General features: G+C 40.4%; 2 protein-coding genes across 13 annotated transcripts in view; both read left to right on the top strand.

Annotated features, from left to right (window-relative positions):
• PPM1D (protein phosphatase, Mg2+/Mn2+ dependent 1D) overlaps positions 1–2,618 on the top strand; it is a 33,578-nt gene extending 30,960 nt beyond the window's left edge. For all 4 annotated transcript variants that reach the window (XM_014960417.1, XM_014960496.1, XM_014960577.1 and 1 more), the window contains one exon: positions 1,156–2,618. In XM_014960417.1, the coding sequence (XP_014815903.1) occupies positions 1,156–1,710 (555 nt within the window). In that variant the 3' untranslated portion in view covers positions 1,711–2,618. The remainder of the gene's footprint in view (positions 1–1,155) is intronic.
• Positions 2,619–5,683: 3,065 nt separating this feature from the next.
• BCAS3 (breast carcinoma amplified sequence 3) overlaps positions 5,684–24,880 on the top strand; it is a 424,087-nt gene continuing 404,890 nt past the window's right edge. For all 9 annotated transcript variants that reach the window (XM_014959877.1, XM_014959720.1, XM_014959802.1 and 6 more), the window contains exons 1-5: positions 5,684–5,771; positions 8,628–8,682; positions 9,959–10,034; positions 11,663–11,769; positions 20,895–20,976. In XM_014959877.1, the coding sequence (XP_014815363.1) occupies positions 5,701–5,771; positions 8,628–8,682; positions 9,959–10,034; positions 11,663–11,769; positions 20,895–20,976 (391 nt within the window). In that variant the 5' untranslated portion in view covers positions 5,684–5,700. The remainder of the gene's footprint in view (positions 5,772–8,627; positions 8,683–9,958; positions 10,035–11,662; positions 11,770–20,894; positions 20,977–24,880) is intronic.

Genomic DNA, 24,880 nt, shown 5'->3' with positions numbered 1-24,880 from the left:
TTGCGTTTTCAGCACGTTATTTTCTTTAAACAGTCGTTGTCATTTGCCTCCCCTGGATGGAATGTAGAGTAACGTGGCCTTGAAATTTACTTTTGAAGGACTTGCTCAGTAACTAGGGATTTCTTCACAATTAAATCTTTAATAAGGTCATAATTCATATCTTCAGGGCACTGCATAAATACTTCTTTTCCTAATCCCCCTGTGGATAGTGAAAGCAAGAATTGTCCCCGTTTTGCTGTTGGTAAAGCTGAGGATGAGGCAAAAACCACTCATCAAAGGCTGCAGGGGGGGGCGAGCAGCTGAAGGTGGGTTAGAGCTTAGAAAGTCCCTGGTTCTCAGGACATCACAATAAGCAGCTTCTCTGTGATGTACAGAACGACTGGGCTTTGTAGAGAATGGAGAGATGGTGCTGTGAGGAGTGGAGTTGTTTTCTTTCCAAATCGTAGACCATAAAACTAGGCAATAAAATGCATTTCTTTGCATAGCAAACAGTATCTGTTTTTAGAATAGCTTTGTCTGATGCTCCACCTTCCTGTGTGCAATCAGGGCACCCAGAGCTTGTCAGTCTCCCTGCTAATCTATGAAGAATGGTAAATGTAACAAAGGTCAGGAGACTTTTTCAGCTGTTTACCCTGATAGTTCTTGGCCATCTGATGATGGGTGAAGTGTTGAGAAGGCAGCACAGGTGCATATATCCCAATATCTGAAGGAGGGAGGTCACGTCTGCAGGTTGGAAAATGCCACTGATGGAAATCACAGGACAGAGGTTGCAGGCAGCGCTTTCTACGCGGCCTCCTGAATTAGCAGCAGATCCCTCAGCATTTTGTAGCAGCAAAAAGGAAGGTACACGGGCAGAGGGAGGCTGAACAGCCCTCTGAATGAAACGCTTACGTCTGCCATTGAGACACTTGCAAATTGGATGATGGAAGTAAATGCTTTTATGAAGTTGGTTTGGACAAAGTACTCCGTTCAGATCCCAGTCTGAATCTCTTTCCACCTCTCAACATGGAAAAAAAACAGCTGTGTTTGGGAGTAGGATTTTTCTGTCTCTGATAAGGATTTGGGAAGTCCCATCACACACTGTCTCTACCCTCAAAGGATAATGCCGGTGAAACAATTATATTTATCCCTAAATATTTGTTTCTTTTTCCACAGCTTTTGGAAGATGATCCATGGCCACGACCGAATTCTTCCGAGCCTGTTCCTCCCCTCATGCATAGCAACATGATCTCAGAAAAATATTTAGAGCTGCCAAACGAGATTGCCAAAAGCAATTTACCTTCGTCAGGAGCAACCCCGAAGGATTCAGGCCCGCAGGAGGAGAAGTGCAGCAAAGCCTTGGCTTTGAGGATACACGAATCCTACAGCAATGGTTTGTCGGTCAATCTCTCCCCTTCCAACTCGGCAAATTCAGGCACGGACCAAAAAGGTTTGAAGGGGTCTCCTAACGGCCAAACAAAAGCCCAAGACGCAGAGAGGACGCCCACCTCAAACTTTAAAAGGACATTGGAAGAATCCAACTCGGGCCCAGCTATGAAGAAACCCAGACGTGGCCTGAGTCGAAACATGAGCGTCCCACCCGAGGGCATGGCCCCGACTCCCCAGCGCAAAAACCCAGCCAAGCTGACCATGCGCCGCAGCCTGCGGGGCCAGAAGAAGCTCAGCACCTCGCTCTTCCACCCCCCCAGGAAAGCTGTCTGCGTCTGCTGAGGGGCCCTCCTGCAAGGAAATGTATTTCAGGTCTGGTTTAGAATTTTCAAGTTGGTGCAAAAGTCTGAAACTCTTCCCGTTTTAATCTTTTTTTTTTTTTTTAAAGTAGAAACTTTTTTTTGGTATCGAACAGCTTTATCCCAGCCTTGTACTTGCTTGTATTATAACTGTGAATTTTGTAGATGTGTAGGGTATAAGTCACTGTAAAATGTGTGTAAATTTGTATTCCTTCATATAAATGTAGTCTCTTTTCTTCCTTGTATAATTGTTACAGCGGGGCTAAACCTTGTTTTAAAAAAAAAAACAAATAATCCTTTTTGTTAATTTACTAAAGTCATGAATTTGTATACGCTTCTTGTGATGAGAATTTCACAACTTTTTAACTAAAGTAAATTATTAAACAGAATGGAAGATATGTATTTTCGTAGTACTATACGTTCCACCTAAAGTGTGTCTTTTAGAGAATACACTAGGTCTATATTTTGTTTTTAAATTTTAGATTTCTCTACTCAGAAATGAAATGTACTTGGAAGCCGAGATGTTGAGTCTTGCTTTACACAGCTCAATGTCGATTTCTTTACGTTAATTAAAATACTATGCAGTATCTTATTTAGTTGTATCTTTTGTAACATTAATTGTCAACAGTATTTAGCAAAAAAATAGTGTGTTTTAAAAGTCCAACTCCCAAAAGCATCCTACAAAGCCATTCCCATCCCCTGTTAGAAACGATGGCATTTTTATCCAGGCATAAATGTCTGCCCTTCGGAGGGGTGAACTTCCTGCTATTCCAATACCGATGGTGCTGCTAATACCTTTCCACACAAGTTCTTAAATTATTTTATGACTTATTTTTGTTGAGTATGTGGACCATGTGTATGTTCACCTCAATAAAACCTGTGAAAATCGGATGGGGGTGCCTTTTTAATTATTTTTTTAATTTCAATCTTAAGTTCTGTTGAGTGCATTCCTATTTATTTACTTTTTTTTTTTTTAGTCATTAAAAAATCTCTCTCCCCTTCTTCACTGTGGCTACGTGGCTTGTGAGACGAGACATCCCACACACACAGTTTTAGTATTGAACTGTTTTTGTCACTTTAGGCTGAATCTTTAGCAATAAATAACCTGTGTGTTTTTATTTAATGGGGAAGTAAAAGGCCGGTGTTTTATTCCAATGGCCGGGGTGTAGTTATTTATAGAATTTAATTCTTTACTGCTGGAACAATAAAACGGGGGTTGAAATCAGGCCTGTGCTCGCTCTCTGCGTTACCATGGTTACAGAGATCCTGGGGGGGAATCCAAGGCTTTCTGGAAATGTCTAATTCTCTTTCATCTGGTCTGTGAGGGCAGCGCCGTTGCAGGGGATGAAATAACGCTCTGTCCAAATTGGATCCTTCAAGAATTTATTTCCTGTGTATATGGGATGGAAATCAGAGTTTCCCAACAAAGTTTTGGGGTAAGTGATGCTGAAATTAATGCACCGTCCATGGGGAGAAGTGGAGAGGGGCCGATGGCAGCCGAGTGTGCTTACCCTGCGATAACCCTGGGAACAAATTATGATAGTGATTGTCTGTTTTCATAGAATGGTTTGGGTTGGAAGGGACCTTAAAAGATCACCAAGTTCCAACCCCCCTGCCCTGGGCAGGGACACCTCCCACCAGACCAGGTTGCTCCAAGCCCCATCCAGCCTGGCCTTGAACCCCTCCAGGGATGGAGCATCCATGACTTCCCTGGGCAACCTGTTCCAGTGTCTCACCACCCTCACAGCAAAGAATTTCTTTCTGGTATCCAATCTAAATCTCCCCTCTTCCAATTTAAAACCGTTCCCCCTTGTCCTGTCACTGCACCCCCTGACAAAGAGTCCCTCCCCAGCTCTCCTGTAGCCCCTTCAGATATTGGAAGGGGCTCTAAGGTCTCCCTGGAGCCTTCTCCAGGCTGAACTCCCCAACTCTCTCAGCCCTCCCAGCATCTCCGGGGCCTCCCCTGGCCCCGCTCCAACAGCTCCGTATCCTTCTGCTGTTGGTGGCCCCAGAGCCGGAGGCAGCACCCGGAGTGTGTGTGTGGCGGGGTGTCCCCAGAGCGGACCCGAGAGGGACAATCACCCCCCCCTCCCTGGGGATGCGGCCGGTCCGGGTGATGCCCCGCGGTCCCTTCCCTCCTGCGCCGCTCCGTGCCCGGCTGTGACCGTGAAGGCGGTGACGCAGAAACGCCTCACGTCGAGCGCCCAGAGCGGCGCAGACCCCGCGGATCCCCCGGTGTTCGAGCCCCCAAACCCTGAGGGGACCCCGGTCCCGGCCGGCGGCCATGTCTACCCGTCTCTCCGCTCCGCCCCGCCCCTACGTCGCCACGCACGGCCGCGCGGAAGGTAAACACTCCGCCGACGCCCCGCGTGACGCACCGCCCGGCGGCCCCGCCCCCCCACCCACGTGCGCGGGACTGGTGCAGCCGCTCTCGCGAGATCGCGATGTAAACAAAGCAGCGGGGGGGGGGGGGGGGGGGGGGAACCCAAACAATTCATGTTGCTGTGTAGAAAACTAATCTCAAGCAGTCTTTTCTGTATACTCATTCTGAATTGCTTTTTTATTTGGCAAGACTAGTCTGATTTTGTGAACACTTTTCACGATTCAGTGATAAAAGGCAGAAAGCAGCAATGCGGCGGGAGGGCGGGCGGAGGCCTGAGGGAGCCGCCGGCCCGGGAGGGCGCGGGGCGGGCGGAGAGCGGTGTCCGGTGGGTGCTTCCCCCGGGCGGCCGCGGCCGCGGCCTCATCGGCGTTGTGGGGAGAGGCCGTTTGGCTGTGGGTTGCTCAATAGCGGCTGGTTGAGGTGCCCGGCGGTTCCCGGCCGCTTCCCGCCCGGGGCCGGATGGGGGGGCCCCGCTGTGGGAGCCCCTCAGGGGCTCGGGAAGGGGGGGGGGCAGCGAGCACCGGCTGGCGCGGGTGTCCCCCGGCATAATGTGAGGAGATTATTTATTTTTTTGGTATCTTTTACGTGGCATTCTCTCTTCAGAGGTTGCTCGCCCTGTGTGTCAAACTTCAGTTGTTTCCCTGAGCGTTTTGTTGTTGATTTGTGAGGGGCTGAGCCTTGGTTCGCGCCTCCCTCCGTGACACGGCCCGTACCCAGGCGGCCCGAAGGTGAAATGATCCCGATAATCGATACCCACCCCTGGGGGATTGGCCTTTTTCTCTCACTTTATGCTCCTGGGCTTGGTTTGGGGCAGAGGGGGCAGATGGTGGAGCCAAGAGGCGGCTGGGATCTGTGGTGCTCCTCAAGTGGTTTTCTGCCTTTAGCAATGTAATGCTGAGTTCTTCCCGGGGCAGAACAGAGGTGTGAAGAAAAACTTGAAGGCGACACAAAAAGCTGACATAAAAAAAGAAAAGGAGGCTGTGTTCCGTCACGCTTTTTGTGTCAGCTGCAGTGTAACCCGTTACAGATCTTTCAAGAGTACAATGTGCTGCAATTGTGATTGTAGGTGATTTCTGTATAATTATTTTCAAAGACAACAGCTCGTTAGTAAATAATAGTCTTGAATAATGCTGTTGATAACTGTGTAGCTGTACCTTGGTCTTCAGTGCACAGTTTGAAGAAAATACTCCACTTTATCACATAGGGGTTGTACCTTGGTCTTCAGTGCACAGTTTGAAGAAGATACTCCACTTTATCACATAGGGGTTGGAATAGATGATTTCCAGAGGTCCCTTCCAGCCCCATATAATTCTGTGATTCTGTAGGTTTGTTGTTCTTTTTTGCCTTTACATACATTGCAGCAGCTGTAATGATCAAGGTACTGAAAATAGAAGTTTGTTTGTTTATGTTTTTTTAAGAGTCCTGCATAGAGTCATGGTGCCTCACAGGTTTGTATAAGTCAAAGTTTCCTTCTTCAAGGGGGTTGTGTCATCCTGAAGAATACATCAAACACTAGTGCCATAAATAATCCTGATACAAATGATTATTAAAAAAAGAAATGTGTTTCTTACAGGTACCTGCACAGAAACGATGGCGACAGAATCTCCGCGCCGCCCCAGTCGATGTACTGGAGGAGTGGTGGTTCGCCCACAAGCTGTCACGTAAGAGCCTTCTAGAAGAGTAGCCCTTATTTGAAATGTTTTTTTTAATTTTCTTGTAGAAGAAGAACCTAGCCTGAGTTCTCTTTCGGAGCCAGCTGTGAGGGCCTGTGTTGACAGTACGCTTTTGTTGCATTGAGTATTTTCCAATAAAATAAAGTGAACAGGTGTTGCATTCCTGTCTCCTAGGACCGTGCAGGTCAAACTGTCTCCGTGAATGGGAAGGTTTTAGCTTAATATACAGAACCTTGAATGTGTATGTTTTAAAGGCGTAATGTTTGTGTTTTGGTTTTTTTTTTGAAGTGATGTTTTGTTGTTTGTTTACACAGTTGTGTTTGCTGGGCAAACACTACACCAGCTGTACATCAATGATTGCAAACCTCTTCCTTAGCCCAGAGGGAAAACATGTAGCATGTTCCTTTCTTGCTGTCTTTTTAATAGACCTGTATTAATTAGGATATATTAACAGATACAAGCCTGTCATTAAATCCCTCCAGTAAGTAGAATTGTGGATTCTAATTTCTTTTGCTTAAGAGAACAAAACTAAGAACAAAGGAAGAAGCTACCTCTCTCCAGTCAGAGCACACAAGAGGCTGTTTTTTGCTTGGGCATCCTTATTTTCATTGTGTTCATGTGTAGATACCTTCATGGCAAAAGAGCTTAACAAGACAGTCTAGAAGATTTGTGGTCTCGTCTTTGTTAAAGGATTTCTGTAGCACTTTTCTTTTTTTCCTGAGGATGTTACACTGCTGAGTTGTTCCTGCAAAATGGCACTGAATCAAAGTGTTCACTTGTACTGTCCTTTTCAGCGACTGTTAGTTCGCCGCCGGAGATTGCTGTGTATTTCAACATCAAAATTCACTTTATTTTTACCAGGGAGCACAAGAAACCCACTGTTGTAACACAAAAAGTTGTGTTAGAGGTTTGTCTTGCAGCCATCTGATACAATAGGCATTTTTTTACATTGCAGATTTTCTCAACAAATGCATTTCTATTTGCAATGACCCTTTCTTCAAAGTATGCTTAAAAACATAATAGAGAACCACTGTAAGAATAAGATTGTGTGTTCTTTTGTTTCATTAAATGTGGTGGCTTGTTCTTGAGGTATATCTTTTCACCTCAAAAATTTCAGTCTTTTTGAGAGTTTGTGTATGTTGAGCAGCCTGTGGCAGCGTTCTGCTGCTTGTGTTACCTAGATTCTTACCAATGGAAGGTCTTGGGGGGTTTTTTGTTAAGTTTTGTTGTTTTGCTTGTTTTTAAGCACTTCAAATATATCTTCTTGAAAGTTTTTCAACTTCAGGAGAGATTTAGAGTACATATACCAAATAAAGCATTTCCCAAGCATCATCTTTGTTTCAAGATGTACTTGGAGGGGAGGAAAAAGTACTTGTTTTGTGAGCTGGAAAATAAAGACAGTATGACTCTTGCTGGTAGGCATTCACGTGAGAACTTCAAACACTGTGTTTAATACCATACCTGTAGACAAGTAGTATTGCTAGGTAATAAAGGGCTCTGAAGGGATACAAAGGCAGTTTTGGTGACCTACATAAATCAAAGAAGAATCAGCACTAGAAACCACAGCTCATTTGTGAGCCCTCACCTTAAAGCAATAAGACAAACTTTGATGCAGTAATCCTGGGTTTGCTGAACAAAATCTAGTTTTGTCGTGAGATGGAATAAGCTTTCTAAAAGCTAAAGCTTCATGGTTTAGATTTATCTCTGTTTTCAGAGAGGAGTCAACCTGTTAGCCTGATCCAGGTGTTGTAGCAATTGACTCAGGGTATCTTCTGTATTGCTGTGTACAGGGCAGAGTACTTAATTCTTAAATACTAAACACTCCAGTTTCTAATAAAGAATCTTACGAAGCACAATTTCAGAAAGCGTGAAGAAAACCCATGTACTTTTGGACATCATGAGTCTAGATTTCCAGGACTACCATTTTTCTTTGTTGCTGTTAGAAATCTTGAGTTGGCATAGGGAAAATGACTGCTAATATAAAAATTGATTTGGGGGCTGCCAAAGCTGTTACCTAAAGAGTTCAAGTTTTAAAATAGTATTTCAGACTTTATGATGACAGTTCTTGTTGCCAGCACGTTTCAGTGTTACGCATTACAGCAAGCACAAAGTCCCTGTGTGGTTTCACCACCAGCTGTCTGAGATGGTCACCCCACAGAGTCAGTTGCTCAGCAGTTACACAAGAGACTGCTCGTGCAGGGATAAGCTAATAAAAGCAGTAGTTTAAATCTACCAGAATAAATGCATCTTCCACTATATACTAGTCTAAATCATTGCTGCTAATGAACTTCCAAGAAGGAATGAGCTTCCCAAGCTGTAAAATCTTCTCTGAAAATGCCCCCTTACTGTCCTAGGATAGGGTTTTGTTCCATCTCCTCCCACCAAGCACCACCACTTCATCATTATACATTGTGCACGTGAGCTCTTAACATCTGCTTGCCCCACGAGGAGAGCTGCAACCTTCAGCTTCAGTCCTCATCCTCGGGATGTAATAGCCAAATCAAGTAGAAAAATACTGAGGAGTAATTTCCAAATGCCTGTTCTACTTCGGTCGGCTGCTCTGATGTGGAGAATGTGGTTTATTTCTTGACTGTTACTTTTTGTACTTTTCCCCCAAGCAATTATTTTATAAACAGGTATCACTTAGCTTTTCACAGACTTTTAGGCCACTATTTATATTATCAGAATGTTTGGCCGTATGTTAAGTAACTGCATTGCATACTAAGTATTCTCCTTTGGGCTAAAGTCTGTACATGTTTTCTCTGCTGATTAAATCTTATTTAATATATTCATGACTTTTTCTGAACTTCTGTGGTAGTTAAAAATTCTCCTTCTGTTTTCAAGGGAACAGTCGTATATGGAAAGCGTTGTTACCTTTCTTCAAGATGTTGTGCCACAGGTACGTGTAGATCTTTAAAACTATTTTTTTGGTGTACAGAGCAGTTTAAGTGTGTGTCAGGTGACCAAAATACTTAAAAAACAAAACCCATTTTTTTTTGTTTTTTGAATTTCGATCTTGAGAGCAGGTTTTTGAAAGTGTAGACCACGTACCAGCTGAAGACTGGGCCTACAGATTTCCTCTGATGAGGAATAATTGAAATGAAAATCTTAGCTACATAGAAATTGAAGAATTCCCCTCACTGATACCGTTTTGTGAAATGCATTTTGGACTCCTGGTCAAAACTAAAAATAGCCAAACTTTCATTTAAAGGACTGCTACATTCCACGCACGCCTCCATTTTTTCCCCTCTGCAGTTGAAGGATACAATCTGTGTTTTATTTTACAAATCAGTTTGCCTTGGGAGCATGGAATGTGATTTGTTTTGAAAAGCAATACCCACACTTATTTTTTAAATCTGTATTTTTAGTTCATGTTTCTGGCAAGTATAAAGTGATTATACAAGCTCTTTTCATATTTAATTCAAAATACTGCACAGTATTTTGTTATAATTCATTTGGAAGTGATGGTATTTCTACTGCAGCTCACGTTCTTACTACCACAGTTTCTCCCGAGAACTGTAAAACTTGCAGTTTGGAAGCATGACAAGTCTCCTTCAGAGTTTCTTTTTGTATCTCATCTTTTAGTGGAAATCTGTAGAACACAGAACTGAAACAGGGATCTGTTGTACTGGAGTTACAGTTTATTCTCTTTTAAATGGCTATATTAAAGATGTCACAAATTTAAGTGAAACACGTCAGTAAAATAAACTATGTAGTAAAGGTCTCTTTCTTTTCTCAGTCCTTCTTACAAAGCTTTTAAGTGAATTTAAGAGAATTTTAAAAGTAAGAATGCCTCGTGTGAGAGCCTGCAGCATTGCTTTCAGGTGTAGTGCTCAGCTGCAAAAGCTGACGATTGGAGACACGGCTGTATTTTAGCCTGACTAAAGTGCTGTAAGTCACAGGGCATTTCCAACCTGCTCCAGAAGACTTTTTGTGATGTGTATTGTCATTTCTACATTAGTAAGTGGTGTTGTCCTTGTTGAGTTCTATTTAGTGTGGTATATGTTGATCATGGAACCATTAATTTTTGAAACAAAACCTCCCAGGAATACTGGGGACAATAAGATACATGTATCTCTGGTTTTCTTTTTTGACTTACATTCAACCTATTGCCTATAGAGGGAGAAAAAATGGTATTAAACTTCCTTATTTCAACCCTTTTCCTTTTTGTCCAGGCCTACAGCGGTACTCCACCGGCAGAAGAAAAGGAGAAGATCATTTGGGTCAGATTTGAAAATGCAGATTTAAATGGTATGGCTTCATTTTCTCTCACTCTTCTGATTTTTGGGTCCATGTACAATAATTTCAGTCAGCCTTATCACTAAGCATTAAATTAAGTATTTCATTTCCCTGTTCTATGTAGGCTAAATTTGAAGTGAGTAACTGCATTTTTATTCAGTATCTACCAAATAGCAAAATAGGCTTTGTGTCTTCAGCTAAAGGCAAACTAGCTCTTGCTTAGGGAAAGTAACAAAAAATAAATTCCAATTTTTTTCCTTAAGGTACTTGAAAATGAAGCATACAAGTGAATTTATTTCATCTGCAGTTTGATTTCAAAGCCAGATTATCTACCTGTGAATCCAGTCCAGGTCCCAGATATTTTCAGTGGAGTGATAATTCAGAGTAATGTGGAAAGGAAGAGCAGGAGATACCATGATGTCTTTCAGGGAAACAATATAGCAAAGCCACAAAATATTTTTAAAATGTAATTTATTTATCACTTCCAGTGTATCTTAATGAATCAGCAGCAACGACTTAGTGCAGAAAACAGATCTCAAACCTTTTTAAGAGAAAATAGTGACTGTTACAAGCTTTGTCTAGGACTCCCAGGTAGATCCCCGCTGAAGATCTGAGCTGTTTTACCTGTCTATCCCAGTTACCTTTTTTTTTTGAATTAGAAATGTTGGGGGCTGAATGAGAGCTGGTTGAATGCTGCTGTTGGGTAGTTACTTCCTGAATTAATTGGACATCTTGGGGTCACTTCTGGTGTGTAGTATGTGTGTCCCTGGCATAGCTGGGCAACTGAGGGACTTTCTAGACAGAGAACACTGGATTGAAGTCTCTCAGCAAGTTGCTGTTCCTTGTCTGCCCTCTTATTTTCCTGTCTAGAGCTCCATGGTGAAGGCTCGTTCTGGTCTCAGACGAAGTAATAACAAGCATAGCCCGAGCTGTGATGGGGAATTTTCAGCCTTTCCAAGAGGTTAATAGGGAAGAGTATATGTTTTCCAGCTGTTGAAATGGCTCAGAGGTTGGCAGTTCATAAATTCATGGTTATTAGAAGTAGAAAAGACCTATCAACCTGGACATGGCATTACGTCCAGCTTTAGGCTAGTTAAGGCTTGTTTGCTTGTGGGTTTGTTTTCCTTAAATATTTATTTTTAAAAAAATCTCAGGCATTCCCTCTTTAGGTTCTTTTCTACAGTATAACAAAACCTCTTTAGAAGATTCTTCAGAATCCTTCATATTCTGTTTTGATTTAGTTTTATGCAGCCTGATGTGATGGGGCCTGCATACATCCTCTTTCACCATCCTAGATATTTGATTTTGATTTTGATTTGAAAGGTTTGCCATGTTTTATTAATCATTGGAGAAAGAATTACAGGAGTTTTGGGGGTATTTATTGACAACTCACATTGTAATCTGAAAATTTTTCTCCATCATTTTAAATTTGAATGCTTTCTGACCTCTCTGTGACACTTTTAACAAATCTTTTATTTTTGCCTAAAATAATATTTCAGTATTGTTCCAGTGTAAAAATTTAAACCGCTTTGCTTGCTTTTGGAAACACTCATTGAGAAAATGCCATCTGATATAACTGACACCAGCCGTAGTAGATCCTAACCTGCTAGTAATGGCTTTGATATTTAAACCCAATTTAGATACATCACGGAATATGGAGTTTCATGAAATCCACAGCACCGGGAATGAACCCCCGTTACTGCTCATGATCGGGTACAGCGATGGAATGCAAGTCTGGAGCATACCTGTAAGTACTGAGGTCACTTCTGTGCCAGAGGCTTTTTAGTTTGTAATGTAATGTGTTATTACTTTATTATTTTACTTTAATTTTTCCTATTGAAATGGAAAGAGCCAAGGTTTACCATCAATGTCATATGGTTTGTATGTAATACGCTTATCTTAAGATTAATACTGAGTGTAGATCAAACACTTGAATTCATATACCTTCAGATTTGAGGGTTTTTTTACAAATGATTTCTGTTAAGTAAATTTTCAGAGTCGAATTGGGAGTGGCGTTTGACATTATGGAATAGTTTGTATCCCAGAAAGGACAGAAATCTTTTTAATCTACAGAAAGGAATAAGGGTGGAAAAATACGAAAAGAATTTGTTTGTCCCAGGAATGCCACTATGACAGTATTAATTGTATTTTACAATCACATGTTTGTCATGTACATGATTTGCAATTTTAATTTTATTAAAGTCTATGTGTGCATATGGGTTTCATTTCATCCTGTCATACACACACCCTGCAGTTTGTGTTTCAGAGTGGTTTATGAGCACATGGTCTTAATTTGGGGAATTTCCCCAAATTTCTGGAAACTACAGAATAAAGTTTAATACAGTAGGTCATAAAATTCTTAACTTAAGAAAAAAAACTTGCTCATAACACCTTGTCCTTCAAAATAATGTTGAGAAGTTGGGAGTTCTTTCTCTTTGTAAAATATATTGGGTTTTTTTTTTAGAAGCGTGTATATTTTTTATTATGACTGTTTGGTTAGCTATGTAGGGCATGTATTTATGTACCAGTAGCTTAGCATTATTGGAAATAATGCTAATATGTACAGCAAAAGTTAAATTGAGTTTTGCTGGAGTGTGGGAGAGCTGCCTTTCCCTCTCTTGATTGCGTATTGTAATCTGGAAATGAAGCAGCAAAAAAAATACTGAGCGTTTGAAGGAAGGTTTAGTAGAAACAGAGAGAGACCTAGTATACTTTACTAACTTTAAGTATTTAGGAACTTTTTACTAAAATTTAGGAACTTTTACCAAAATTTTATCTGCTTGTATGTCCTGAGAAACTATGTCCAGTTCTAATTTTCATGGCCTTATTTTTAATGGAGCAAACCACATCTTTGGACTGTGGGTATGTTTGGGATTTGGTTTTTTTTGGTTGTTTTTAGATGGACCTTACACTGGAATGACTTTGGATACTAAGAATGGGTTTATAGCATATAATTAGTTTTGCACACTATTTTGAAGACTAATCAGTTTTATATTCGTGGATGAATGAGCTTATTAAAATGGTTCAGAAAGACTTTGCTTTGTTCCACAAAGTGTATTACAGAAAACAAACATTAGGTGTCAGTAAGACACTGAGATTTGCGAGGAGACAACTGCAGCAGTGCCAGGAGTGAGAGCACCAAGTTGATCAATTAGTTGAGATTCTGTGAGTAGTCACGGAGACTTAAGCCGAAGAATTTTTATAAAACAGCTTATTTGATCCTGTTGAGATGTTCTTACCAAATGAACACGTGTTTTCTGAAAAATATATGGAAGTAGGTTGTGTTGGGACTTCTGGCCACTCTAGATAAGAAGAGCTTTGTGTTCAGCAGATATTGTTGGGGTTTTTTCCCCCTCTGTGTGTGACATGCCCTTGCTCTGTGGTGAGGGGTGAGTTCTGTGCATCCCTCCTAAGTGACTTTCTCTGTCTGAATGAGAGAGTGTCTCCATCAGAACTATCTGTAGCAATGCCCCTGAGAAATTCCAGGTTGGGATCTTTACACCTATAAGGAAATTCCAGGGATGGGATCTTTACACCTCTAAGGAAAGCAGGAATGAAAGAGGAGAGTCTCAGTTCTTTGGTACGTGAACAGATTAGCTCGGTGTAACCTGTTCTGCATTAACTGGCTGCATTTAAACTCTAACCCCGTGGTACTCTACAGTAAACATGAGATAATTTGATGGAGATTACTAACGAATGACGAGTTAAACTACTTTGTTTATCTGGGTTTATGTTGAGTAAGTGTGCTTACTGGTACTGTCAGGCAGGTAGTGCAAGGTACCTTATCCGTGTCTCCTAGTGGAAAAGAGGGGGTTTCTTTGGGTTTGTGGGTGGGTTCCTTTCTCATTTTTTCTTCTTTTTTTTCTTTCCTTTCTTGTGTCTGAATTAGCCACGAGTCAGGCCACAGAATAGCTGATGTTACCTTCTTTTTTTAGTAGGACAATACAGCCAGGTTGTCTGTTTTTTTTCCCCAGCATATTTCACTTCTTCATAATTCCTCAAGTTTTCTTCTTTTTTTTCTTTCCTTTCTTGTGTCTGAATTAGCCACGAGTCAGGCCACAGAATAGCTGATGTTACCTTCTTTTTTTAGTAGGACAATGCAGCCAGGTTGGCTGGTTTTTTCCCCAGCATATTTCACTTCTTCGTAATTCCTCAATTTTGATAGCATTTAATATTTTGGAAAAAATAAGAAAAATGAAATAGCAGAACAGTTTCTCTTAGTCTTCCTTTTTTGCAGAGGTATTTTTAAAGGGGGGAGGGGAAAGTCCAGTGAAGTGGAAAAAATGCCAAATGTGGAGATTTTTTACCGTCCGTTTTCAGAATGTTAACTGTAGAGATATTGCATTGCTTTGTCAGCCCTTCATGTGCATATTCTGTGCAATTCTGAGAGCATACCCAAAGAGGTACAGCTTCAACCTGTGTAATTTGCATGTCTTAGTCTAATGTCAGTGTTAGAATGGTTCCTTTGTTACTAAGAAGGTTTTGGATGGTTTCTCAGATTGGTAGTCTTTAACATCAATTTTCAATATCTTTTAAGGGCAGGATTTGTATGTCCAATGAGTTTGGAGGTAACATAACCTGCTCTTTTTCTACATTGTTTTTTCTCGATGTCATTTTTTTTTTTCCTACTTAGTCTGAGTAAAATAAAATCTGGCAGTTATGTGACTTAAATATTTAGAGTTTATTTGGCACCACTCTTTTGTGTCCTTTGGCATTATACAAACCTTCCTTGATCTTGCTGAGTATTTAGCTTGTAATTAAGCAACATTATTCCAGTTAAGAAAAAAAAAAAGGGATCTCTCTAGTTTAAAAAAACCTTTCAATCTGAAAAAGCACCAATTTGACGTTTATGTGAAAATCTCCTCAGTAAGGCTATTATCTCTGTGGCATTGTGCTTTTTATTCATACAATCGGACCTCTATTCAGCACTTAATAAAGTAATGTGTTGCAGGCAGCGGGGTTTGTGTCTGAGTGATTATGAAGTGTTTATGACAGCTTCTAAGCTGACACTCTCCGTAATGGTGTTACATTGACTTCTAAACACCTTCCCAGTCGGCCTCCAGGAGTGTGTGTCTCTCTTGCAGTCTGAGTGGTTTCCCATTAACATCTCCTTGGAGTAAGATCTTTGACTAGAGAAGTGTTACTTGCAAATGGGAGATACCATTAGGGCTGCTTCAAAGGGCTGAGATGCTGTTGGGGTGGCAGGGTGCTTGGGGGGGGACGCCGGGGTTTTGAAGTGCGGGGTCTAAATCTGTATTGCATAAGAAGCGGAAGGTGTCCATCCAAACGACTCCGCTTTGATCTTTGTTTGGAAATGAGGGTGGGAAGGTTAAAAGTGTTCTTAAAATACGCCTCGCTAAGTGGGGAGAAATCTGGGAACGTACAAAAGTATGACTAGGAGTTCCTATTTGATAATTGCGCACTGGAGTTTTGTGTTTTATTTGGAATTTGTTTTTCCCTTGCTCCCAGTTTCGTGTTTCAAATACAGTTGGAATTGGTTTCTGCCTCATGCGGTTTCCAAGTATCTGTTCTGGATGTTCCTGTTCAGGGAAATGCATGTTGGCTGGTTTTGTGGCAGATACTATTTTTTTTTTTTTTTCATTGTACACTGAAAGCTTCAGAAGAAGAAAAATCATCTTAATTTAATGGCTCATATTACAATTAAAAACGAACGATCGAGCTTGGGTTGAGTAAAGTAGGAACTCCCAAAGAGACCTTTGAATAACAAGCACAACTATATATTTAGCAAAAAATACTTAAAGGCTGTGGTGTAATGAGACTGCTGGGATGTGTCAGCCCATATGGTAGGTGACTTCCATGTGGAGACCTCTGGAATGCAGAGGACTCATTAGACAAGGATGGCATCATGCACTGCCATTTCTCAACGGCCAGACCTTACATTTCTTTAAAAGCTGCTGTCGATGACACTGTGATTTTTTAGGTTGTTAAGACTGCAGTTGTACAGCAGATGGGGTGTGTGTGGATGTATAGATGGATGTATATGGCAAGTCAAACATGCCAGTTCCATTTTGTTTTCTGAACCGTTCACCGAAAGCTCTTTCTGCTGGGGTTTTGATGCGGTCACCTTGGTTTCTTTGTCATTTTTCTCCTTCTAGAGCTGGAAAAGGACTAGCAAACTGCAGTCCTTCCTCTCAGACCTCCTCCTGGTGGAGGGTACCAGGTGGAGGGCACTGCTGTTAAGGATTGTGTTAATCACTTGGAAACGGAGTTTGTGATCTGATCTAGTAACCCTCAGAAATGTCTAAGGACTTTACAAAACATCTATGCGAATCATTTTCTGAGGCTTTGGTTTTTCGACCCCAAACTAAAATTCCAAATCTAAATTCTTACAGTCTCTAGGTAATTACAGAGATTTGTTTTGAATGAAAAAGCGGACTGTTTGAATTTCTAAACTAAAGTGATAAAATTTGTCCTTTTGCTTGCAGTCCTTCCTTACTCTCAGTAGTGAGATGACTGGTAGTAGTCTTTAGCCCAGTAGGATTATATCAAATAGCATTTTGTGGCACTGTCAGTTACTTATTGTCATATTATATTGTGATATCTATATCATATTTAAAACATGCATCAGAATATTAAAAAATTTCCTCCTGATATCTTCCCTGTGCTTTGTGGCAGTTTTTTAATATATAAGCAGTTTCCTTTTATATAGATGGATGGTAGTTTAAGCGTTGGGTTTTGGACTCATTTTTGTTTTAGTTTGGTGTATGTTTGACTTTTTTTTTTTTTTCACCATGTGAAAATCATTTTCTATGGTTGGAAACTATTAGTTATCCTTAGTGTGAACAAAACTTCCTTTGTTCTGTTTTCTTATGGGTGCAAACTGGTATGCTCCAAACAATAAAGCTCTGTCATCAAAAATTAACCAGTGCTCCAGATTTCTGGCCTGTCATCTTTTAAGTAGTAGCTCAAGACATCTCTTAAGTGGAGGAGAGGGAGTTCTTCTTCCTCTTCCAGGCTGTCATTATGGGAAGAGAGTGATGAAGGCTTCACTGGGGGCTGGGGTTTGAATCGGTGTGTTCTTCGCTTGCCGCCGTCCATGTAGGTCTGGGGTTTGTGGTCTGATACCGGGCGCTGGGAAAGCTGAAAATGTTCTATCAGACCAGCCTGGAGCCGTCATTTTGGATTCACTCTTTCACAGAACGAGTACCTGGAGCTGCTTTTATAGCTTAATATTCAATTCTTGAAACCTGTTTGGAAATATTCTTGGCTTTCGGAATGGGAAAGAAAAACTTTTAAGAGCTTTGAAAGCTGCCACAGGGACTCGCTACTTGGCTGGATCAAATCCAAAATGGCAGCCACAGCCTAGTTTCTTCACAGGTGCTTTTTGAAGAATTTAAAGCTCTGTTTTCAGTTCGTGAAGTCTATTTATATTTTGTCTATGCTTATGAGACTGTGTAGCTCAAGGGACTGGTAATGGGATGTGGAGCCTTTTACCATAGACGTGCCAGCCCGCATCTCGCCCAAACTGGCAGTGACAAAGTTGTTGGCCATTTAGTGATGGGGCTGGGCTTATGTTAAATGTAGCTCCTTGTCCCACTTCAGTTCCTGGTGGAATAAGTGTCCCATTCACAGCAAAGTTTGGCCCCCTGTCTTGGCTGTCTCAGGAGTGAGATAAGGCCTGACCTGGCAGGAAGATGGGGCAATATAATCTCTCTGCCCTGAAGATGGTGCTTCCAGTCAAAATTGATACGTGTGGCCTCAGCAATGGTAATAAAGTTTCATGTTTTATATAGATAAACGAAGTGCAAACCACAGTTAATTCAGAAGTTTATAAAACTGCAAATAGCAGGAACTTCTACTGGTGGTAGCATGTAAAGAAGTTAATTTTAAGTCAAAGAAAATCTTGAACTCTAAGGTCCTAATTCATTTTTCAATGCCAAACAAACCAGAGGAACAACCAGGCTCTTACTAATTCAGGGCGTACAACAAGGTCCAATGCCTTCTGTGATTTCCTATTTCTATAGAACAGTTAAGGACACAGAACTCTAAAAAAGTCCTTTAGGAAAACTGTTATTTTATGGAGCTATGGTAGGTTAAGTATTGGTGTTTTGATTTGATCCATGTTGTAGCATCATGTCCAGCTTTCGGGTAAACTTTTGGGTGCTTTTTACAGAATTTGGGTTTTTCTTTACAAATAAGATGCCAGTGGTTGGGTGGTATCTTGTATTTTCATTACAAAATCTACAGTGGGGGTATGTGTTAGAATTTTCTCCTCCCTGGAGTCAGCAGCACATAACCTGCTAAGTCCATGAGCTGCACAGATGGCTGAAGTTATCTGAACGTTTACTAGCCTTTTTCCTTAGTTTTGAAGTTCCCCTTTCCTGGGAAAAACCAAAATCCTACACGGAGTGAGAGGAAAGGACAGTATTAAACATCGCAGTAGTCTCAAAACAGGAGCTACCTACCTTTAATAATCTCATCTTTGTCACTGTCTGATCCTGTGGCCTCGGTTCGTCCTTTTAACCTTTCTTTCTGTAATGTTCCCCCCAGTATAAAATGATAAAATAGTTCTCTTTCAAGTAATGAATATTAATTATTAAAAAGTAAAAGCATTAGATGGATGGAAAGAGCTGAGCTGGGATTTTCACGTTAGGTGCTGAAGTGCAAATAAACTTCATTTGTATTTGTACATTCTAGGCTTTTCTTTGAAAATCTCAACTTGGAGCTCCACCAGGTCTTGGCATCACAGGCTGAATAAACACACTCGCTGGAGTTCAGTATATTTAGGAGCAGAAACTGAGTTAAGAAGGTTTGGCCTTCTTAGTGTATCTTACTTCTGGGACTATAACTTTATTTGAAGTAGATTGGAGTTAGAGCTGATGTGTTGGCATAGTTAAAAGTAGGAGGAGGTGACTGAATTGGGTTGGATTATTTTATGTGAATCACTTCTTCCGTACTTCTGCTATGCTAGTTCTTTTCCCTCTTGTTTTCATTCATAGCCATTGATGTGTATACACATGGGAAGCAGCATTTTCATGATTTGGGGGAAAAAATCCTTAATTGCCAATAATAATAGTTCCAAAGCCTTATATTTTTCTTCTTCTTCATTTCCTCCTTTCCCTTTTCATAGAGCTGGTGTGTTCTGATGGATAGAAAACATGCTGCTGTCTTCATCTCTTTTCATCTCTTTATGAACTCTCTGTCTCTTTAATTTTTCTAATTTTCTGCTGAGCTGTGCCCTACTTTTTTTTTCCAAGCTGTTTGTCTGGATGCAGATGTTATCTATGTGCTTTATTTTTCTTTTCCCCCCACAATGTCTTCCAAACTCATGAAAAAAAAATCAGCAAACCTTTACTGAGTTGATATTTGATCATTATTCTTCTGTCCTGTATGGAATCTGGTCAGGAAGCTCTTGGGAGCAGAAGCCTCTTGCTGTCCCAGAGGGAGAACTGAACTTGCTTTGCAAAAGCTGGAGCACCACAGGGTTGTACTTTGTTCAGATGATGGAGGAGGAGAATCCACTATGACTGGAACATCTGCCTAATAAAATAAAAGCAGGGTGGACTAAGTGATTAATTCTCCTATTGATTACAGTTTTAAAACCGTTGTGTCCATCAGGAGTAATTCCGATCGCGTCATCGACAGTCGTGTTGGTTCATACCCGTGTGGCACTGCTGGCTGGCTGCAAAACTGAAATGGCTAAAGATGGTATTTCCCTAAATCTGTGTAGTTAGAGTGTTATTCCAGATGTGGTACAGTAGTTTGCTCCATTCTGTGTTTACTGTTTACAGAATGATGGGCTACCCATGTAGTAAATAATGTTTTCAAAGTAATCTTAGGAAAGGTTTGTGCTTCAGCGGGGCAGGTTTCATGCTGCCCAATTTATCTAAAGCCATGAAAACACCGAGGCTCAGGGTTCAGGCTGGAAGTAAGCTGAGAGTCTGCAGTTCTATACTTATGATTTGTTGGTTACACAGTAGTAGCATTTTAACTTTTTGAGCGTGTGATCTGAAGTGCAGAAAGAAATGGGAACAACTATAAAATGTCATTTCCAAAAAGCTCGCTTGGTTTTATAGTTTATTGATTCCTAAGAACTTTGTTCCAAATTGTATTCACTTCTGATATGGTAAACTGCTTGTTTGGCAAAACTTGATGCCAGCGCTTTGGCTACGGTCTTAGTCTCATTACATCTGTTTTAAGTTGTTGGTTATTTGGAAATGAGCTTCAGAATGTTTGCCGCTTTCCTGAAGTTTGACTTTCCATATCGGATCCATTACCAGCAGTTCTGAAAATGCATTCTGACTGACCAGTTACAGGAAGTCTGGAAATTCTTCTTAACTGCTCCTGGTTTAATCTTTTCAAGATTGCCATAAGTGACAAACTTAATTAGTTTGACTCCCTGTTTTTAAGCATAATTTTCACACCTGGAGAATACGGAATGTACCGATATATCAGATTCTCTGCCTTTTTAGCACTGGTGTTTGCCACTCTCCATCATTGGTTAGTTAGCATTTTTCTTTGGAACACGCGCTGTGTAGAATAAATGCTTGTGTTCCAAATTCTTTGGATATTTGTTAATTTAGTCAGGCAGTCAACTTACAAGTCTTGTTTCTTTTAAAACACGTATAGTCATTAATAGCAGATAGTGCTAGTATCTCATTCGCGCAGCCTGAGGCACACGTTTTTATGCACAGGCCATCTTTGTTGCTATAATTTGTGTTATTGGAGACTTCTGAGATACTCTCATGTAGCAAAATTGCGTATGGTTGGTTGGAAAGGCAAGGTCTTACCAACTTACTTTCTTACCTACCTTTTGTACAATGTCTTTCTTACCTACTAAATATCTATTTTTTTTTTTATAAGTGCATATATCTTTTTACATTGTGTGGTCATAATCCATATGTTTTGCAGATCAGTGGTGAAGCTCAGGAGCTCTTTTCTGTCCGCCATGGTCCAGTTCGAGCTGCACGCATTTTACCAGCTCCACAAATCAGTAAGTATATATTTATATGGTTCATAATTAAGCGTAACTTTTTTTACAGATCTTTGTCCAAATCATTGCTATAACCTGATATGTAGATTTTTCTATTAATTTTAAACTGTCACCTTCAGAATAGCTTTCTACAAGTATTATTTACTTCTTTTTTCCTCTTATGCTGTAATCCAGTGCTTTTTCCAGTGTCATCTTCACATTTTAGCTTTCGTGCTGCTTCCTTTGTAGTTTAGAGGATTTCTAGGTTTATCTGTGCCCAAGGATCACCCCAGAGATGTGAATGAATCTATTTGGAAACATTTATTATCAATATTTTATTGCTTTAAAATAATACTGAAACTACTTTTGTATAGCAAGGCAGTGGCTGATAGGACTAGATCTAGAAATTATTAACATTTATTAAAAGCTCCTGGTAAAGTACATTGTAGCGTCTCTTCATAATGTGATGCCCTTCTACACTCCTAAACTCTTTACAAGAGGGACAGTATAAAGCTCCTGGTAAAGTACATTGTAGCGTCTATTAATAATGTGATGCCCTCCTACACTCCTAAACTCTTTACAAGGACAGTATGTCTTTTTTTTTTTTTTCTATTACCCGTTAGGAGCTGAAACTGAAACAATGGAAATGAGATAATGCAAGAAGTAGTTGATCTCGGTAATACAGTTTGTATAAAGGCAAAATGTCCTTCTCTGATTATTTAAATAATGTTATTTATGAAGAAAATAACAAGTATTTTCTAAACTGTGAGATGATCTAAATAGTCTACTTGTACATTAAGTTTAGTAATTGCAGCTTTTTATGAGGTTTTTAAAGAAGGCTGCTTTCCTGCTCCAGTAAAAGTAACGAGACAATGGAATTTGGGTTTGGGGTGGGTTTCGCTTCTAATTTGTTTCCGTTCCACTTATTTTATGTAAACTTTATTCAAACAGTTTGACCTTTTTAGTAGTTGAACTTTTATCATCATCCCTCGAGTGCCGATAGGCACCTCCTCTCTTCTGCTGCTTAAATCCTGTTTTATCAAGTTTGGAGACAAGCTGCTTACTTTTTTGAGCAGGATTGTTTGAGACATTCTGAGTTAACCCCCTGGAAGAGCTTGTTGCGAAATTTAAGGAACTATGTGTAAACAAGCAAATCCCTTTAAAAAAAAATCTGACACTGTTCAATCTAAACCCGGGATCTGATTGTAGACTTCTTAAAAGCCTAAGATCTGTTGGTGTCCTGGCTCACTTTTGGTTTCGGCAACGTTTTGCTTGTCTGCTCTCCCTGTAACTTCAGCTGGGCAAGGGATTCTGTGCAGCTGCTACTACCAGTTCTGGTTTAAATGGTTGCTGTGTTTTACTTCAGGGATGAAAAGAGTGTACCAAAAGGTTTTTTTGGGATTCTGCTGGATTACAAATTATAGTAGTATATTATGAATTAAATAGTGAACTAAAAAAATACAGCCTAAACCCTAATTGTTTAAATTTTATTTAAAAAAATAGTAAATTATAATACTCTTGAGTTTTTTTAAAAAAAATAATCAAGAAAGTTAAAGGTTTAATGGATGCATTTTATATTGTCTGAGTGATTTCCTGAGCAGAGGAATATGCAAAGTGTCAGTATGTGCAGTTCTGTAGCTCTATTATAGGTTAAAGTAATTTAAAGCAAAATATTTCACAAGCATTTTATTCTGTTTATGGGAACACTGTGTGATTCCTGATGAGCTATGTTCTTTTGCTGTTGTGTGTCATTAAGTAATGGATGTCTGTGCCCCTTCCTCTCTCAAAGGAAAAAAGAAGTGAAAGAGAAATGTAAATGAAAATGAAGTAAATTAATTGAAGGACCTATGAGTTCTGTTTTTTTCTATTAAAATAGTGCTTTCTGATTTTTCAGTCTAGTAAGTTCAGTTGCTTATGAAATCCTTCAGGTGCTTACTCTCTGTCTCTAAATTGCATATATTTAGCATCTGACAATGATAGTTGTTACGTTAGAAAACTATTCAAATTAGCTCATATTAAATTAAGTCAAAGCTTTTAAAAACATGTTTTGGTCTCCTTTTACATGGCTTGGTTTAAATAAATCTTTGATTAAAAGTACACGAATGTATCATTGACCGGTATCTGGAATCAGATAAAAGTAAAGCTGTAATAAGAGGCCTTAGATAACTAACACATGAGCTCTAATGATTCTGAACCAAATAAAAGGAATTTGTAAAGGAGAAGCTGATTACCATCAGTAGGCTCAAACACTATTTTACTGTAAAGCTGTAAAAAGGGAATTATTGAAAATAGGACTCTCTTGGTGGATGGATTTGGCACGTTCCGAGAAACAGATCTTAGTTTGTGATAAGAGGCTCATTCCCAGGTGTGAAAGGAAAGCTCATGGTTTTAGCTTGGTGACTTTACAGCGGCAGAACTTAATAGTTTGTCAACTATTTTGTTAAAATACTACAGTCCTTTGATGTTAGATCCTCGGCTGCATCATGTGCTTCATAGCATAATACAGCATTGTTGCGAGAGAGTTATTTCATACAGCTTTATTTCACGCAGGCTTATTGCAGAGGCGGCCTCCTCCCATCTGATTTAGAGGGTTTTAGGTGGTGTGAGTAGCAGGAGCGTGGGGCTGTATCTGGAGCTGGCCCCACGTGCTGCCAGCTGGGATCTGGTGGGGTTTATTAGCTCAGGCTCCGTGCCACGCCGGAGCGGTGACATGGCTCCTGGAGCTGGGTTGACCTGGCAGCTCCACTGCCGCGTTCGGGCAGGCTCCGGTCTGAGCCAACAAACCCAGGGAGACCTGACCTGGCCCAGAGCTGCAGTGCTTTGATGTCTCTGTGTCTGTGGCGTGGTGGGTCTGCAGCCACGTCCATAAAGAATGGAGAGATTTCTGTAAATAACGCTGAAAAATGGAGATTCTAACTCTTCTCTGTGGACAGAGAGTATCTGCTGTTGCCTTCAACAGCAGACATTGCATGCTGTAGGAAAGAATCAAAGCCATACAAAGGGCCTTTTGGGAGATTGAAGGTTTACACTGAATTTCGGGCTTAAGAGTAGAGATGAAGTTGCATAACTAATATTCAGGATATGAGAACGTCTCTGTCTGGATGCTGTCCCTCTTAGAAATAAGAATATTAAATCCTGGCACTTTGCATGCCACACGCTGCGTTACCTGCTGAGCCCTTTGATTGGACTGGGCTTTCTCACTTCCCTCACTCTTCTTCGCTTTCAAATCACTGTGCTCTGATTGAGTTTGGTACTTATTTATATGTGTACAGGTGCCTGGCTTGCTGGGCTCTAGATTTCTCTGTCTCTTCAGATAAAAGAAGCACCCAGAGATGTGTTTGAAGCCAAATTGATGTGACTTTGTGGTTATTAGAAAGGAGAAAGTATTAAGTGGTAGGTACAAAACAAAGCTGGAACTCTGCCACTGAAATTTAGCCTCTGTTCCCTGTGAAGAGGAAACGTGATCATAGTTAATGATAGTGAGAGAACCAAGCAAAAATCAGGGATGTATTAACTCCCTCCTCCAATTTATATGATTCAGATTTGTGATGTCCTCACTGCTGCTCAGGTTACTCTGCACTGGGCTTCCTCTCACACAGTACCTAATGGCTCTATTTAGCCACAATAACCTAATTATTCTTATTCTTTCTTCAACATGTTTTCTAATTTTTCACCACTTCCTCTAGATGATGCCTTTCTCATTTCTCTGAGGGACCTGACTGCGTGAATACATACTTGTACGGCTGAAATGGTAGTGAGTTTGAGTTCTGCATGTTATTAAGTATTCTGTTCAGGATATTCCTACATTTATCTGAAGCTTCTCCTGTTTTGATTAGCATTTCTGTGATATTTATAGAAACATCAAGAAAATTACTTAAGTTGTCTGTCTTGGTCGAATGGACTGGTAAGGTAGGAAAAAAACAAA

The sequence above is a fragment of the Calidris pugnax genome, unplaced genomic scaffold (assembly GCF_001431845.1).
Source record: "Calidris pugnax isolate Ruff unplaced genomic scaffold, ASM143184v1 scaffold45, whole genome shotgun sequence".
In the NCBI taxonomy this organism is placed as follows: domain Eukaryota; kingdom Metazoa; phylum Chordata; class Aves; order Charadriiformes; family Scolopacidae; genus Calidris; species Calidris pugnax.
Note: the sequence above shows the minus strand (reverse complement) of the source record. Positions and strands in the feature narration are given on the sequence as shown.